This window comes from Psittacula echo (assembly GCF_963264785.1).
Source record: "Psittacula echo genome assembly, chromosome: 2".
In the NCBI taxonomy this organism is placed as follows: domain Eukaryota; kingdom Metazoa; phylum Chordata; class Aves; order Psittaciformes; family Psittacidae; genus Psittacula; species Psittacula echo.
The window spans coordinates 8662525-8681664 of record NC_137737.1 but is presented as its reverse complement, the minus strand read 5'-3'; the positions used below and the strand labels follow the sequence as shown (position 1 = coordinate 8681664).

Sequence of the window (19140 nt, the reverse complement as noted above, 5' to 3'; positions counted from 1 at the left end):
TGTTGGCTGAAAGCTTGCCCTTCAGCAAAGCATGGGGTGTAAAATGAGGCAGGTTCTCAGCTGACACAGGCCTAGTTGTGGAGGTGCAGGAGCACGCACGCTGCCCCTCAGCCTGTAGCAGGGCTGGATAGGCACCTGCCACCTCTCAGCACTGCTGTGGAAGGAAGGAAGCTGGAAAGGGGTGGTTTCCACCTTGGGCTGAAGAGAAGTGTGGTCCCCTGGTGAAGGGACATTTGTTCTCCTGGCAAGGAGACAGGAGAGGGATGGGAGTGAACAGGAGTGGTCCTGGCCCACTGAGAGGGGGCTACAGGGTGACCAAGGTGAAGGAAGGGGCATCTCTTACAGCAGCAGCTTCAGCTGGGAGGAGAAACCCTGGCAATGACTGCCTGCCTCCTCCTTTACCACCTCTTATTGTGGAAACGATTTCTTTCCCCAGCCTTTTGTTCTCTGATGACTCCTTCATGCCAGCCTTTCATTTTAATGATAGCATAGCAGGGAAACTGAGTCACATCAAGGCCTGAAGGTTTCCAGCTTTAATCTGTAATGGAATGTAAAGAAACCTGGCAGGGTTTGACACATTCTCAGTCTCCTGAGAGAGGAACTTTGGAACTGAGCTCTGGGAATCAAGTGTTCAGACCAGCCGTGCTTCCCAGAGCAATGAATTGTTTTGATTAATTTTATGTTCTTTTTTTTCTCCTTTATTTCCCATAGAAATTGGGAAGATTGACCAAGATATATATAAATACAACACCCCAGGATTCACTGGCTGCCTATCGAGAGTACAGTTCAACCAGATTGCTCCACTCAAAGCAGCTCTGAGACCTACCAACGTCTCCTCTCACGTCCACATCGAAGGAGAACTGGTGGAATCCAACTGCGGAGCATCTCCACTCACCATCCCACCAATGTCGGCCGCTACTGACCCATGGCACTTAGACTCAGGTAAGCTGGGATTCATGCCACATTACTTCAGTGGAGCAGTTCAGAGAAGAAACACATCTTGCCTTCCTCTGTAAGAAAAACAAAACTGAGTGGATGTGATTGATAAATGACTATAGGAAATGTAGGAAGTGCAAAGCTGGAATGACAGGGATTTGCCATCACTCCTAAATGCAGTTACAGGATATTTTTTTTGCCTTATTTTTAATATTCTGCTTTATTTTTCTTTTCCATAAGTCTGACGCTGTTTGAATGTTGATTTTTGACCTAGCTGCTGTGGTAGCACTTTCTCTGTAGTTTTGGGTATGTAGTCAGCAAAAGGTTGCAAGTACAGCTAAATAAGGTACAGTAGCATTTCTTATGCTGCATTCCTAATAAGTGAGTGTATTGTGGTCAGCTTCATACCAAAAAAGCGAATCTAATTTTAGGCATAAATATATTTATGCCTTTATAGTGCTGATTTGTTTTCTGAAATGTCTGCTTTCCTGAGGCCACGTGTAATGGGAAATCCCATTAGTCATAATGGCATTCACCTCATGCTGAAAAGGCTGCCAAGCCAAAACAATTTGCAGATCCCAGCAATCTCGGCCTGCTTTGTGACTGACAGTCTTTGAAAATATATGTTGTGTCTAACTGTAGAGGTTTGGGTTTTTTTCTCTTGCTTCTTGAGTGCCAGGTGAATACTTAAAAAGCAAAAAATCTGTTCCCTTTAGATTTATAGGGTCAGGTGTACACTGACATCTCTCTTGTGTTTTGTCCTAGTTCTGATTTGTAGCCTTTGTTTGTAGAACAAGAATTGTTGAACCTTCCTGGCAAAGTTGATGTATTTATAGTGGTATAAAATTAAAATGCTAGTGGAAGAACTGGGTCTGTAATGATTCTGATACTGATTAGACTTTGCCTATTGTGTTTGGGGATTCATCCATCTGCCAGTTTCTATATGAGAGGGGACAGGTAGATACGTCTTTCTTAGAAGTATGTGCCATGGTCATACCTTTTGATTTTGGATATTATTTTTTCTTGCAGTGTCAAGGAACTCCTTGCAGTATTTTCTGTTAGCTCTTCAGTAGAGAAATAGGGCAGATGTTTGGAAGGAGAGACAGGTATGCCAGGGCTGAGGGTCCCAGACACTGAAACAAGCAGTGTCATGCTCTGCAGCTTGTCATTCCCTCCCTGCTGCCGTGCCATTGTAAGATTTCAGTACCTCCCTTCCTGTTTATAATATGCAATCTGGTACTTGAAATTTTTCATCACAATTATTAGTCTCTTTTGTCTCTGAAATTATTAGGCCAGTTTGCACCTGAAGGTTACGTTCTGTGCTCCTCTTTCTATAAAAGCACATTTCCTGAAGCCTCACTGGCTCATGTCTTCAAAAAGTAGGCCATAAACTTCTTAAGGATGCACTGCTGCTATGAATCTTGTGCACTAATGGGTTTCAGTTGTTAATTTTGGTTGATTTCTTTTTCCTACAATTAATTTGACTGCAGGCTAGTTATAGAGTATGGTGGGATTTACTCAAGATACTTGAACTGTTCCTAATAGCTCCGGGTGTTAAAACAAGGAGATCCTGTTTGTCCTTGCCAAGTCCTACTATGCTTGTCCTTGTGTTAGCTCGGTGTTGTCTTGAAAACTTGCTCAGTTGATTCAGCTTTGTTGACCTGACAGATTACAAGCTTACACATTTCCTTCTGGATTAACTGTAGTACTCGGTCATGGAGCCAGCATGGAGGATATCAGAACATGCAGCATGCAGTTAGGTTGGCTCAAGCTCTCTGTTAACTTCCAACCTGAAAAAAGTTCTCACTGTACACTGTGTAACCTTGCGCACAGATGATCTTGGTGACTGGTAAAGGAAAGTGTTTGGGTTTAGTGTCACTTTGCATTAGCAGATTGGCGGTTTCCACTGAAGACTCTTTGATGTTTCCCAGATTCTCAGAGAAGACTTTCTGACACACATTGTGTTGAAAGAGAAAATGGGAAAAGCAGAGGTGTGAGCAACGATTCCCATTGGCTCCAGAGCTGGAATTGTCACGGTACTCTCAGTGTGAATTTATTCCTTCACTAAACCAGCTGAAGGGGTGAAGACAAAAAGCTTTACTAAAATGCACAGAAACCCTTGTAGAAGTGCTAAAGCAAAAACCACACACACCTGGTCACAAAGAAATGGTTGCAAAGAACAGTAGTTACTATGTACTGGGTTTCTTATTTTGAACATGTTTTAATTTGTAGTTCTTATTGTTCTGTCTCCTATTTAATTTTAAATTGAGGATGGCTGGCTTGAAGGGAAAAAATCAGGAAAAATTTTGTTGCAAGCATCATATGGTTTACATCTCATTCAGTGACGTGCTCAGCACTCATCCTCATTCATGTTTAAGTGTACACTTGTAGCTTTGTTCTCAAATACTGTGGAATTGAATGTTGAGGATTGACAAATGTTGTAGGAGGGGTCAAATATAAGTGTCTAAACAGGACAGATACACCAAACAGCAGATGTAATGATCCTCACACCTTTAAACTGTAGTGCTGGGTCAGATCTCACGAGTAATTACCAGATGTTAAGCAGGTTCTGCCTGACAGGTAACCTACATGAAATGTCTGCCTTAAACACTTGTGTGTAGTTGCTGTGTGGACATTACTGGCTGCAAAACATTTTGGATACCCTAGCAGAGAGGCTAAAGGGAAAACAATAAAGACACACATCAGTCACTTGCAGTCGACCCTTAGAGACAACTCAGGGATTTATCAACAAGAAACCTTGTGGATTTGCTCCCTGGACAAACAGGCCAGACAGCTTCTCGATTCCTTGTCTTGCACTTTCGGTTAGCCTTGAGAACACGTGTTTCACATTTACAATTTTAGTTCTTTTTAAATGTCTTTGTCATTGTAAAAATGCCGCTTCCCTCCCTCCCCACTCCGGGCTGGCATATTGCCATGCTACCGGGCCATTATCTTAAACCATGATCTTGTTCAGCTTGCGAGTATTCTTATAATGCATAGCCTTTTCCTGTTGCTATGGTAATCCTTTCTTGATGGTGATAAAGCAGGGATTCAACAAGTCATTCTTTTCTAGAATGTGACTCTGGTGATTTAAAACAAAAGTCAATAATCAAACCCAAGCAGATCATCAATATGGTTCTCTTTCTGTGTTTTCCTCCTGTCTGTATTATCTCAGTTCATGTCAGACAATCAAATTTGCCTTGCTTAAAGCAAAAGGAATGTAGAAAGGACACAAAAAAGAGCCTGATCAATGACCATAGTATTTAAAAATTCCATGTCCTACCTTTAAATGTTGTCTAAACCCAGCAAATTACCTGTCTGGCATACATTTCACAACAGAAGTTACAATTGCATGCCTTTAGCTATATTAGCATGCATTTTCATATATATTACTGTAGCACATGCACAAGCCAAAAAGCTAATCAAGATTTTTTTAATATCTCTCAGTTCAAATGAGCTAAGATGCACGTCACTGGTAATTGACACCTTGCTCATTGTAGAAAAGCAAACAAAAGCCCAAACAGATGATTATGTTTGTAGTAAATAAACCCCCACACCTAAATTGCCTTGTACTTAAAATCAGAAGATGCATATTATTGGGGTGGGGTTGTTTGGTTTGCGGGTGGGTTTATTACTAATAAATATTCACTTCCAAACTTTTTGTTATTCATATAAAAAGAATACGAGAAACCTACTCCATTGTACCTCTCCATCTGAGGTAAAATGTGCTCCAGCTTGCCAAACTACCTGATTTTGAATTTAGTAAAAGCAGGAGATACCAGAAGAGGCAGGGTAAATACAACAGTGGAGAAACCATACTTTTGCACTTTTAAGCTGCCATGGCACTATGTAGCTGCAAGATGCATTTATTCAGAGTACGAACAGAATGGCATCTAGAGTATTTAACGCAGGATTTAGTTAAACCCATATTAGCTTCAGCGTATTAAGAATTAAATGGAGCAGGATTAAATGCTACATCTGCAATGTTGTTCCTAAGTGGTGTGACTTTTTTCTGAGTGTATGTATTTAAACTCAAAAAGCTCTTTATTTTTGTAGAAGGTGAAAGGCCTTGTCTTTTAAGAATCAACAGTTTCCTTTGAAAGCTTTATTGAGCATGTCTGGCAAAAATATTGTATAAAGACATGCACCACTATCACGATTAAAACGGCTGCCTGCAGGATTAATTCCCTTTTTATTACCAATTCATCCCTCTTCCTTTAACAAGTAATGGCAGGAGAGGAAAGCAGGTGAGCTGAATACTGCCTATATGAGCCATGCTTATCTAATTGGCCAACTAATTGTCTTTCTCAAGCTAAAGATAGCACTTGATTTCTGGACCAAGACAAAGTGTCACTCATATGTTAGTGGTGACAGTGCTGAAGGTCACCTTCTGGATTCAGACGTGACTGTTGGGTTGCCATCCTACCCTCTGACCACTGATGCTGACATCCCAGAGGGCAGAGAGTGGCAGCATCTGAGGAGAAGCTGTGTCAGACGTGCACTGGTACGGATGTGGCTACAGAGACAGATGGAAATAGCTCTTGACCTTGTCAAGGGCTTGTTACAAACAGCACAGTGGGAAGGAAGGATCAAAGGCATTACTTGCTGGAGGGCAGGGATTCAGCCCTCAAAGTGGTCTTAGGTTACACACAGAGGAACAAAACAGTCTTCTCCGGACACTGAAAGAGTCCTGTCTGCATCAGTGAATCCAACAGTAGGAGGGTTAAAGTCAATGGTAACGAGTGATGCAGCACTCACTGTCTCCTCTAAGGGACTGCAGGGGAGCCGGGTCGCTTCTCCAGGCTTGCTGCCAGGGGCAAGTGCATCCGGGCAGGAGAGATGGAAGAGGTGCATCGGTTTTGTTCATGGTGCAGCCTTGTACATCCAAATTTGATCTCCTGGCTGTTGGCAAAATTAGAATCGGATGTGAAGGTAGTTGCTAGAATAAAATGATGCTCCTCCTTGTTCAAGATTGCAGGAAGGATTAGTTATCTCTCCTACAATTAGGGAATGACGCCAGATTATCTTTGAAGTTATTGATCACTTGATGTAGTTGGGGTTTTTTAATTAGCATAATTAACAATGGGAGGCTCTTTGTCTGTCGGTAAGCTAGTTTAATAGCTATGCTCCCTATACAAGAGACAGAAGATGAACTTGCAGCCTCCCCTGCAGGCCAACAGATTCTTCCGCTGCCAGGTTTCAGTGTATTCTGTGATGGTTTCCTCTGCTGAGAGTCACCAGCATGCATCCCCTATCCTCCCAGTATACATACTGTCTCAGAAGTCCATGAGTTGTTTTCAAACAGGAAGGTGGCATTTTTTGTTGAGACAGTTGGGGATTAAGTCAAGCAGCAAGTCACTGCTCAGTTTCTAAGCACTGAGTGTTTCTTGCAGGCAAGAAGGCAAGTGGTAAACGCTGAGATGCAACAGTTTCTATTTTTCTCCTGCCCATCCAGCAGCTAACTAACTAGGAAGAGCATCTGCCTGAAATTTGGCACAATCAGTGCGCCATCCTTAAAGGGCGTAATTATGGTCCTTGAATTACTGTAAATCTCTCTATTGATTGGGAATAAAAATGCCTCCCTCAGTGTCATCTAGTTGCTTCACACAATTATGCACAGCTTTCTCTTATCTGTAAGAGTATATAATTTCAGTGTGAAATTTCTGACATTCTGTCTAGTGTTTCAGACAGCTGACAGGCTGCCAAGCTTGTAAATTCTTCTGGCATCCATTGACAGACCAGCATTGTAGCTATTTCATAAGCAGTGATTTGAATGTTAATACTGCTACCTAATGCCAAGACAAGAAGGTAGTGATATTACAAAGAGTGTGTTTTCCATCCTCGGCAAAGACTATATTTTTTCCACAAGTACTAACTTTAATGTGGAACATAGGGATGGTATAAATTAGAGGAGAAAAAAAAAACATTGAGTAGAGAAGGAAGCATTTAGATGTCTTGGCACTTCGGTTTTGCCTTCTTTTTCCTTTCCTTAGGCTGAAGAATATTTCACTCCCTGTGTAGGAGGTTCCTCTAGACTACGATCCGGTCATTACAGCTACTGAAGTTCATTTTATCTTTAAACTCTCCAGTCTGACCCATTCCTCATCCCCAATCCGAGCTTTTATTTTTCATAAGTGTAGGTACACAGAAAGTACAGAACCTGACCTTGTTGTTCTTACCGTGGCTGTGAGAAGCCTTTTCTTCCAATGACCTCAATAAATAGAGTCCTTTTTTCTTCCTTCTCCTATTTTGTAGCTGTCATAAGTTTTCAGGCTTGTTTGGTATTGGTGTTTGTTGGGTTGGATTTCTTATTTCTGCCTTTTTTTTGTTCAAGTATTCCCTGTGGGTCCATTATCAGCAATTAGCTATATACAGCAAGGCTTTGACCAGCACTTAACTCTACTGTTCCTTTGAGAGCACAGAAGTGTTTCATATTCTACATTAATTATAAAAGGAAGTATTTGTTTGTCTTCCTTAACAGGTGAAATGGAAGCGCTGCTCATAAAATTTTCATGAAAGTGATAGCTTAGGCCAGCATGACTAATACACAAGTAGTTCTTGTCTGGAGTCATAGTGAGACCCAGTGTCAGCCAGACATTACTACCAGGAATTAAAAGACAGATGAGTTTAGGTCTTTGATAGAGAAGGGTGCTCTAATGTGCTGCAGATCAGTTGGAAATGTGGCAGGACAAATGTTCAGAATCCTGCCTCTGAGACAGAACTTGCTGAAGTTCAGGCTGCAGTTAAACACGGTCCAGAAGTGGTCCTGAATGTCTGCTCTCTTGTTAAAATAAGGAATAAAATTCTGTAGTATACAAGTACCAGTTACTAAATTGAGAGAGTGTTCTGGTCTTGCCTTCCCACTACTTTGTACGTTTACTTGCTTGTGTGCAAAAGAAAGTGTAAAACTCACTACTGGGAAATGACCATACAAAGGGGGAGAAGCAGGGGAGAACCACTTAAAACATTCCAATGCACAATGCAAGAATGTTTTCCCTGTTTCATAGTTCATCCAGGACTGATGTGGGGGAGTTAAAGCTGCAAGGATGGATCTTCTAATAAGGCAGAAGTTTTCTGTCCTTCTGCTGGGAAGATTGTTTTTAAGATTAATAGAAAGAATGTTGTACTGTTCCCTCAGATCAAGCCATTCATAAAATTCCATTTCTTCCTCTCCTTAAGAGTATGGACAACAAAGTTTGTGTGCAAAAGGAAATTAAAGGGCCAATAACACAGCCAATTCAGAAACAACCATCTTGCCTGATTGGGTTGTCCCTTCTTGTGTCTAGTGTTGAGAACTTGCATTGTCCCAGTTCACTGACCATGGAGCATTCAGTGAGTTTTCGCCAATGCCGTCACTGTCCATTGTTGGCATTTCTGTTCACTCCAACACCTCTTTCTTCTATAATCCCCACTTACTTTCCCACACTGTCCCAGGAGTTTGCCTGCAGAAGGGCTGTTCACAGGACAATGTTCCTATTAAACCATCATTTCAGAGGATGTTTTCATTTATACTCATTTCACATTGGACTAAAAAGACACGGCTGGAGACCCTTCACACCAAGAATGTGAAAACACAGGGTTTGTACTGAACTCACCAATAGCTGTCAGTAAAGACACTCGAGGATCAATGAAAAATTCATAGAGCAAAAATACAACCCTTTGAAATCCTTTTGATCTAACAGAACATACCTGACAAAACTTAAGTTTAAATAATTGGTCCAGATAGCACCTGTGTTGGAGCAGTAGTGTTGGAGGACCTTTTTGTCATTTATGAAGGGGTTTTTTTCTGGCTTTACCCTCCCAGTAAAGAAGGTTCCATAGGCTTGAAGAAATGAATGGAATTTGATCATGTCAAAGTAATTTGTGTTACTGGTGACAGACAGAAAAAGATGACATATTTAAAGTGAAAAGCCCTAATTTTACCTCTAAGCTCCACGTTCCTCATTCGTTCTGGTAGCTTCAGAATTGCTATGGCTGTGTACTTTTCCCAATATGCTGTAACTCACACCAAAGAAATCAAGTCTGTGACAGTGAAGACTTCTATGTACATAAATACAGACAAGTGGTTCATATTAGGGATATACTTGTAACCCTCTAACACTGTAGTTGAGGCATCACTAAAAATTCAGGGAATTATGATTGACCCCATATAGCACTTTTGAACAAAAATTACCTTTCCCAAGCAATATGGTTAAAATACCTTTCAGATATTTTGTGGTTGGTTAAGTGTGGGGATTTCTTTTAACCTGGAAGTGCTTAATACTAAAAATAACTTCAGCCAAATTCTCAGTTTTATACTCAAGCTAATACCAGTGGGACTTTTAAGTAAACTCTGTTAACAGAGATTAATATTAAAAAGTCCTCTCTCAGAATCTGCTCTAAATTACCTAGAAAAGGGGGAATAGGGCTAGTTTCCCTTTTTTTCCTCTGTTCTCATTTTGAAGAAGCAGGAGGGAGGAAAGAAGTATTAATTTTAAAAAAGGGAAGAAAATAAGAAAATACAGGAACTTTAAATGCAAAATTTACCCTGGCAGCATAAAATGACACAGTGTTTTTAGTACTGCTTCAGATTTTTTCCTTCTTTTTCTGAATTGCTGTAGTTTACTACATGGGAGCTCTTCACAGAGCCACACTCAGGAGGGAGCACTGGGTGGGATCGGCACGAGCAGTGGGATGAGCAAGAAAGGGCGACTCGTGTCTACAGACTGTGATGTTCCCCTTTGATGTAGGCTGTGTAATGGAGTTGTTTATTCCTGCTCCATCATTCCTGTGCATGTGTTTAGAGTTTCCTTTGTAATCCAGTCCCTTCAGGAAAGTGAATGTGACTGTGAGTGCACATTATTAGTTTCTACTATCAAGAGTCAAGCAATGAGATTCTGTACTTACAGTCTGTAATAAGGAGTGCCCTGTGATTTCAAACCGCAGCAGTACAGTCTCACCTGACCAGCAGAGCTGACATAATTTGACCCAACACGGCCTGAAGAGCTTGTTCTTGTTTTCCCCCTGTGTTATGGTCCTGTGGAGACATAAATTAGTGAATGGTTCTAGTGTCCAACACATTCCCAAAATCCCAAGGTGTCAGTGAGTGAGTGTTCTCTTTGCAAGGTCAGTTCCTGGAGGCCTGGCTGCAAAATGGAATTAGGAAGGAGTTACAGCTCACATCTTTGCTTTTATTTTGTTCTCTCACTGTTCTGCTTTTAATCAAGGTCTTGATTGCTGGCTATTTTATGTACCTTGTGATCACCAGATCCAGTTGTTCTGGTTGCTTCTTTAGTTCATACTTATGTGAAAACTCAACTGATCTTAGCAATGGGAGAATACCTCTTAAAACTGTGGACATCTGTAAAGCCGAAAGGTCCCAGCAGCCTTGCAACATGTTAGTTTTAGGTTGAACAAACTCAGTTTCCACAAACTCAGGTTTCATCCACTGTTTGGTTTAGTACTGTGAGCACTCCCACCCTACCTATTTTAGAGCGAATCTGAATGGTATCTTCCTTTGTAGCACAGTGTATTTGAACTAAGACTTGCCCACTCAGTAAAAAGGTTCAGTTTAAAATTGCTTCCAACATCTCTCTAGGTGAGAAGGCTCCCTGCTTGGTTTTGGGTTTGGGTTTCCCCTTGCCTTGACTGAATAGCCTTTTGCTCATTTGTCTGCCCACACCCAGATTCCGGGCCACTTTCCTACTTTAACAGGGTCGGTTTGCATTTCAATTTTGTGAATTTGCAAAAGGCTTTTATGTGGGATCCATTGTAAAAACTCTCCCTCTGCAAATGGCAGGTGCCGAATCACGCCTACTCTAATGAAGCAAAATTATCATTCACTCTATTAAATCAACCACATCTGTCATCTTTAACACCTAATCCTAACTATAGGCTGTTTATCCAGCCCCATCTCCCCTTTCCATTCAGTGAGAGCTGCTGTATTACAGCTTGCTGTGGCAACGACCATGACGAGCGTCCCGGGTGATGGTGCATCTCCTTCCACATTTTTGTGGTCATATGAAATTTCAGATGTCATTAAAATGGTGGCCAAAGCATGGATTTTTCCTGCAGGCAGTCTTTCATTAGCCTTTTAGGTGCTACAAAGTTTCTTTAACCCATTTATCTCAGGACTAATAACAGAAAGTTGAAAAAGGGGAAACAGAAGTTCAGACTCTGTAGACTTACTCTGTAGTTATTGGAAGTATGGCCTCATAAACAGGAGCACATGAAAAAGAAAGCAAAGCATGCATATCTCTTTTATGTGTGTTGGCTTCAGGATGATGGTCTTTAAAGCAAACCCTATGGCCCTGCTGTGGGAAGACAGAGTGCAAAGAACAGGTGTGGATTCTGGAAGGGGAGCAGATGAGTGGTGTTCGTAAGCCACAGATGAGCTTAGCATTTCCTGGTACAGTTCATTCTGTCCCTACGCTAGCTGTAGGTTTTAGGAAAATGCCTTTGGTGTGTCCTGACAGCAGACTGATGGCTCTGTGCCACAGCTGCATGAGCAGAGGATTTCAGGGCACTGGCAGCATGTCTCTTGGGCCAATATGTAGCTGTTTTCTAGGATAGATTATAAAGCTGTTTGTGCTTCATGTTTTGATTCGCACAAGTAAGACCCTGTCTGCCCAGAGAAACCTAGGGAAGATTCAGAAAAAGCTCCTAAAGTAAGGAAGCCCTTCCAGTACTGTCCCCAAACCAGATGGGAATGAGCTGTTTAAAAGCAGCCTTTTTGACCCAGGTAATAAAGGAAGACTGAACAGCACTATTTGTGGCTTCAGCTAACAATTAGTACAGTATGTAGGCCAAAACTCCTGCAGTATCATCCCCACACCCACCTTACGTTACATTAACAATGCAGAGGGGCTTTGGAGGGTAACTGGATAGAGTAACTGCAGCTCCATGGCACCTATTTACTGTGGGCAAGTTATGATTTAAAGCTGTCGAGGTACAAATAGCAGTGCAAGAGGGCTTGCTAAGTACAGTTAATGTCACAGTGATAGTGGAAGAATGTGAACAGGAAAGAGGTGTTCCCAGCTGTGACAGAATTGAAAGCACACACATGCCCATGAACAACTCATCCTATACTTCATCTGCATATTATAGCCATCAGAGTTAGTTATTAAACCACTGTGACTTAGATTCCCTTGAGACATGAGAGTTGCTAATAAAACTATTCATTTTATCTGGCCAGTCATTTTAGGATTTACTCTTTACAACCTGTGAACAACACTATAGTCTTCTATGCTTTTACCCGAGCATCAGTATTACTGTTGCCCCTTTGTTAGCTGGCTCTGACATGTTCTTTCCTTGTTTAGTTCCTGAATTCCAGCAGCAATAGAAGAAAGAATCTCATTAGTTGTCTTCTTGACAAAGTTGCTTAATATTGCCAAGGAATATGACCATAGTATGGTACATATGTAACTGCTATACGAAATGCCTGCAGTTGGTGCCTGTGGGTGACAGTACGCTCTTGTTAAGCTCACCTTGGAGGATCAAGGAATGTGCCCTCATACATTCTCTTTTGCCTAATTGCCGTGGCAGGAGTTAATCTTTTGCGGTTCTTAGACTTCTAATCTGTAGCTACTTCTGATCATTTGAGAAGCTACTGCTGGCAAGGAGAATTTCAAGGAAACTTCCACCTAAAAAAGAAATTAATGAGTTCTTTTCTTCCTCCTCTATCCGTCTGTAGTAATACATTCAGTAAAAACCTGGTATAGACACTTCTGCAGCAAAGGCTATTTTGCTGAGATTTTAGATACAGTTTTTCAGTCAAAAAAACCCCAAACCCCACAACACAAAAGCACATCTGTAATAGAACAGGAATTCCTGAATTATTGAGATATTATCTGCCGTCACTGCCGCAGGTGCTTTAAAAAGAAGATTCATGAATGTCTTAAGCTCCATTTTCACTACAGCACTCCTGGTTCACCAGCAGTTGCAGCAGGGCACAACTCCTACAACCTGAGGGTGAACTATTGTTGAAATAAGTGTCTTCTGCCCCCAAACACGTATTGCTGTTTCCTTTTTGTCAGAGATGAGAGTCTCAGAGTGGGTCACATCTGCTTATTGATCCAATGGACATCTGCGCATGTCTGGTGAATGGAAAGCAGCTCTGGATGGAGGCATCGGGTCCAGTCCTGGCAGCAGCTCTCAGACAAGATCAAGGATGTAGCTGCACACTATGCTTCATGTTTTTCATTATCCTATGGTGTACCTCAGTGGCTGCTGAATATCATAAGCTGTGGTCTTCCATTTGCCAGGAATCCGCTGTAGCATGGCCGTTGTGATGTGGCAGCTCGGGAGGGATCACACTGCCATGAACAGCAGCTTTGCTCTTTCTTCACACTTCAGTAGTGCCATAGTCCTTCAAATAACCTTTCAAAACAAGATAAAATATACTGTTCAGTTAAAGGGAAGGCAGAACTGTGACCATTGCTGATTTTAAGCTTTCTTGTGTGGGGACACAGGAAAACAGCACCAAACCAAGTGGTGAGTGGTAGAACTTGTTAACCACTTACGTTAACCACTTATATGGCTCTGCTCCTATGGCAAGGGGTGCCTTTTTGTGTTAGAATGGCAGAGAGCAATTCCTTGCAATGTGGCAAATTGATGCTTTTCTACATAGCGTAATTTGGCTTTAGAATTTTCCCTGAGGGAAGGCAGGTTTAGAGATAGGGTTTATTTTCCCACTGCTCGCCCTGTAAGGATAACATTATGGACCCTGTGCCAAAATGTCTCTGTAGGAAACATTCATGGTCCTGCACAGTAAGGTTCTTCTTTGAAGCAAAATCCCCTGATGCGGAATCAGGTATTTATTTATCTTTCACATTTTTTAGCCTGGTTTCCTTCAGAGAGGTGCAGAAATGCTGTTTTCAGAAGCCAGAGCACCAATAAATGCCAAAGGCCCAAGTGGTGCTGGCAAAAGCTGCTGGCCAGGCCTCCTGCACTGAGCCCTGAGAAATGCTCTCTTGTTTGTGCCATAGGCAGCCAGCCAAGAGCTAGCTGCTCAACGCACAGCTGGTTCGACTCTCCTCCATAGTAGGCACACAGGAGGCTACTCTAGCCTCAAACCTCTTTTCAGGCCACGTGGCGAGCTGAAGCCATTCATTCTTTTGTGCAGCTGCTTTGTGATACAAAAGGAACCTTATATGGATTTTACTCCATGCTAACAGAAGGCCAGTTGAGTTCCCTTAGCCACTTTTGGTGTATAGTGAATGCACTGCTGGCCTGTAAAGGCAACTTATTAATATAATATCACCTAATTCATCAAGCAAGGAAAACACAGCTGGGTTTTAACTACTGACCTAAGAAGTAATTCATATTCTTGGTTATTTAACTGTCCCCAGTTAAGTATATTTAACAACATTTTTTCTATCTCAAAATCAATGCCATAGTCCAGTGGCAAAGAAGAGAATGGCTGCAGCCACTCACTTAGGTCCCCAGGCTTGCTTAATCACCACAGTGACTAGCTGCTATGTCTGACTATAAAGAAAATGCTGATGATAGCTTTAATTGATGAGATTGCCTTTGAAAAGTCTCTGTGATGTTTTCTGGAGGTTAAAGCCAAGACTACAATCCAAATTCTACCTCAGACCCGTACTGATTCCTTCATCCAGCTCTGCTGCAAGGAGTTTCTCGTTTCTAGGTAGATGAGCACTGTTTCTTCTTCTCCTCTGTCTGCTGAATGCTCTCCTCTCCTGATGGCTTCCCTGCCTGCTGTGTCTCAGCTCCTCCAGCTCACAGTCTTGCACCTCAGCTCCAGCAGTGGCGCAGCTGACACACTCGGCTTTCTCCTAGAGTAGCAAAGGTGTTGGCACATACTCCTTTGGGTGACTGCTCTATGGCTCTGACCAGCAGCAGATGCAGTTCCTCGCTTGCTTTGGGCTGTGCAGCAGCAAAAGGGATGGCAGGTTTTCTTTTGAAGAGCTTGCAGTTGTATGCAGTGGTGGTCACAAAATCCTGGAAGCTTCTGAAGCCTTTCATGGATAGCATGGATAGTTACAAAGGCAAAAATCTCTGTAACAGTATGTATGATCACATGCTGTTGAAAGAAAGGGGTTGGGTTGGTTTCATGCTAAGGAAGCTTACTGAACTTGTGTTAGTAGAGAAACAAAATGACCTCCTACATTAACAGCAATGCTTCCTGAGGTCCTCCTTTATAGTGATTTTATTTTTGCTAAGAGGAAGAAGCAAGAAGCAAGTTCAGAGAGATTAGAGAATAGTGACAGATTTTTTTATTTTCTTCTTATTTGGATAAGGATCCCAGGACTACAGTTTTCTTTAAATCGTGTCCGGGGATGCTGGATGTATTTCTGAACTACTGGGTGAAGTTTCACTGCTATTACAACATCAATCTTTAATTCCCTATTTACAGCCAGTGCTGATTTCCCATACAACGGTCAAGCTATAGGAGATGGAGTTAACAGGAACTCTGCCATTATTGGAGGTAGGAAACCTACGTATTTCTCTGAGATACTTTGCGGTATGACTGTGACAGCTGAACTGCAGTTGATAACATGTGCAAGCTAACAGTGGGAAAACTACACCTCAACATTAAATAGAAACTTTCAAGTCCAGTCAGGCACACTGTCCTAGTGAAATGGCTTGTTCTCATTTAGTTTGTGCCCCCAGATTCAGTTTTAACCAAATCATTGATATTCATAGTGCATGTATCTATGTGGGGAGCTACTGTGCAGTAGTTACTTCTGTTAACTGAATAGTTAAGTCATGTGAAATGGCAAGAACACTTTTCCAGTTACAGCAGATTCAACACAAATCTGTGTCAAACACTATTTGCTCCACCCTTGACAAAAAAATCCTGTCGTGTGTTCTAGGGGCCAAGTTCTGCTATAACTTATGTGCTGGAGAGTCCCATTCAGTGGGATAGGTGATGTTAAGTAATACCAGAACTGGAACCTTGAATTAGCATTCCACTGAGGATACTCTGGCCAGCTGCCTCCTGAAACGTGGATCCTGCTTAATTCCATACACACACGCAATTTTCTCCGCCCTGTCCCATAGGATGGAAGTGCTGCTCTGTAACTCTCCTGGGAGAACTTTGCCACTGCATCTAATTCTGAAGGCATATAAAAAACTAATTGTAAAGATCAGCCCAATAGTTTTCAGTCAGTTCTAAATGCATATAAAATGCCATACTGGTGATGGGTTTTGTCATGTAAAGCAACACTGAGTATAGTAGTAAATGCAATCTAATGGAATTTCTTGTTTCTTTTCCTTGGCCCCTTCAAGGGTCTCTTTCCATATCCAGGTTCAGATTAGTTGCTGTAGTTTTGATTTGCTGCCCAGGCGTTGCATTCCTCAGAAGAATTCAGGCCACACCTGAACAGCCTGGCTGTCCCTCTCATCATTTAACAAAAGTGACATAACAGAATTCTAGCTGATAACAGGATGGTTTTTAACAAGAAAATTGCATAATGTCTTCATCCTGGAATACCTTCATGCCTGTAGAGAAGGAGCAAAAAAAACCCAGTGCTGTTTTACCACATAGTTACCTATGCTTAAGAGGGTAAGATCTATGAGACTTCTCTGTAACAGGGCTGAATCCCTAATAGATCATTGCAGAAGGAGCAATTAAGGATAAGTCTGATGATAAAGCAGTTATATCTATAATCATATGTAACCAGTGCCTAGTGAGTGGAGTGAGCCAACAGTGAGTCAAGCCAATTTCCAAGGACATGTTGAGGAACTACCATAGATCTATATGGCCATTGACTGGAAAGGGTACATCAGTGACTCCATCCTCAGCGCTGCCCAGGCCTTGACATGCCACAATTTTACCCCTATGTTCTGGGAGCGCTTGGCACACTCTTCCTCATGGTCAGCAAAGCTCACCATTGTAAGAAGGTATTAATGTTGACGTTGGAATTAATGTTTTGAAGGGAAAGTCACTAGCACACTCCTTCCAGTGACATTTTGTACATAGCAAGAGCTTTATATCAATACTAAAGCAGTGGAAACCACTAAAAGCTGCCCGGGTAGCTTCAACTCAGTTTGGAGAACCTGTGGGATCCTTTCTTTGTGTCAAACCCTGTCGGTGTTCTCACGAGTGACATCTTTTCTTTCCTCCTCTGTGTAGGTGTCATCGCAGTGGTGATCTTCACCATCCTCTGCACCTTGGTGTTCCTGATCCGCTACATGTTCCGCCACAAGGGAACTTACCACACCAATGAGGCCAAAGGGGCAGAGTCAGCCGAGAGCGCCGATGCTGCCATCATGAACAATGACCCCAACTTCACAGAGACCATCGACGAGAGCAAGAAGGAATGGCTTATCTAAGCGCAGGGGGACAGGGCCTGGGGTGGGATACGAGCTGGGCCAGGGGGGGACTGGGATGACTTACAGTGGGGAGAGAACACTGTGCATCAGACACTTGAGCACACGTATGGTAAAAAGATCAGCACAACTGGAGGAGCAAGTGACAGGAAAGCACCACTGAGACTGGAGGAAAAAAAAAAAGAGTATCTCAAGCATTTAAGAAAAAACACTTTTTTGTATTTATTTACAGAGAATTGCCCCTTCCGTATCCAAACAACTACAACAAAGAGCAGTTTTGCAGCTTCAGCATTGGTTACAGTTTTGAGTAATACCTGTCTGTTTCTGTGTGTGTTTAGTGTTCTGGATGCCCGCAGTGAGCAAAGGGGCTGGTTTTTTACATGTTTTAAAAGCTGTTTCAATCACGGGTAGTCCTGTCCTGAGCACAAGTGCCAGACCTTTCTTCCCACTGTTGTGTTCCTTTGTGAGCACTTCCACCTCCCCACAGGCTGCCCCCAGCCCTGCACCTTGACCATTCTGGTGGTGTTGAAGGCAGGGTTCAGGGCTTGGGGGTAAACCGGGGGGTGAAGATTAATGCAGATCTAACTCACCAGTTTCTCAACATATCATCAGCCCGTGCCCGCCCTGACAGGATCCATCTTCTTGACCCAGGCACTTTGTTGATTGCTTACAATTCTCATCAGCAATGTAAAAGTACTGTTACTGCAACTACTACTACCACCACCAGAGAGGATGATCACAAAGCACAGGAAGCTGGGGGGGGAGGGGGGTGTGTGTATTATTATTGTTGTTATTATTTTGTTGGTCTCTAAGGGAGGTTGATGCTGTGTGAGTCTGTTCCTGTATCTTTGGCTATGGCACTGTTGACCTGAGGCACATGCCAGTTAAAACTCAGCTCTGCCTGTGGCATATTGGCATATACAGTACTTAGGCGTAAGCATTGTAGTAGGGAATTAGAGCCAGACTTTGTTTGTTTCTGTTTCTTTTTTTTATAGGCTGTTGAAGAAATATTAGTACAGCTCTAGTCAATGAATTTGAACCCATGGGCTTCACGTAATACTTTTTTCCAGCTCTACAGAGCAGTTTATTCTTTAAATCCTTTGTTTCAGTCCCTTTGCAAGGAAAGCCTCTGCTGGCAGTGTTCACGCAGGCAGGAAGGTGAGGCAAAGGAGGCTTGGAAACCGCCCAGAGAGCATGTGAGGGACACACAGGACACAGTGGAGAGTTTCTTTTCAATGCAGAGATTTACCTGAACTATTTTGCTGTCTTTGTAAGGCCTTTTTGAGAAAAGCAAGGCCAATGCCAAGTGCAGCATGGCACCCCGTGTTCCCTGTCAGACTGGTGAAGTTGTAGGTGGCACTTGAGAAGCAGTGTAGGAAAGGCACAGAGGCAGCCTGAAGACCTAAATCGTTTGATGGCAATAACATAGCTTTAGCTTGTCCTCTTGTAGCAGAGCATGGGTCTCCAGTGGTCTGATTTGACAGAAATTTAAGGCCTTAATGGGCAGTTTTGCAGTGGAACAGAATGAAGGAATGAGTGTATTGCAGGGCATTTGCTGTGTGCTGAAAGAACAGAAACACCACCAGGTATTTCCCTTTAAAAGTATTTATGCTCATGACAAGAGTTGCTTTAATATTGCTGGGTTTAGTATGCACAGATTTCATCCATTTTTCTGTACAAGAAGGATTTATTTCTCACCCAAATCTGCAATCTACTAGGCTGAGCAGTGCTGGCATCTTAAATTTCCTTATCTTTTTGGTTGTAGCTTTCATTATTCTAGTTGGTGCATTAAAATGTAAATAAAAAAAATCATGGAGGGAGAAGACTGGAGTCTTACAGACAGTAAATTTATAAGCACAATTTGTCAGACAGACAAGGCCAGGTATTAAGGTATATATTAAGTGTGTTAGGGACAGTAGCCTAAAGTCC

The 19140-nt window shown here is 42.3% G+C and overlaps 1 protein-coding gene across 1 annotated transcript in view; it reads left to right on the top strand.

Moving 5' to 3' along the window:
* Nucleotides 1–17214, top strand: part of CNTNAP2 (contactin associated protein 2) — a gene marked incomplete at its 3' end in the record, with an annotated part of 1031819 nt that extends 1014605 nt beyond the window's left edge. Inside the window, exons 22-24 of the mRNA XM_080639583.1 lie at nucleotides 712–942; nucleotides 15293–15364; nucleotides 17015–17214. Of these exons, the coding sequence (XP_080495709.1) occupies nucleotides 712–942; nucleotides 15293–15364; nucleotides 17015–17214 (503 nt within the window). The remainder of the gene's footprint in view (nucleotides 1–711; nucleotides 943–15292; nucleotides 15365–17014) is intronic.
* Nucleotides 17215–19140: the final 1926 nt, after the last annotated feature.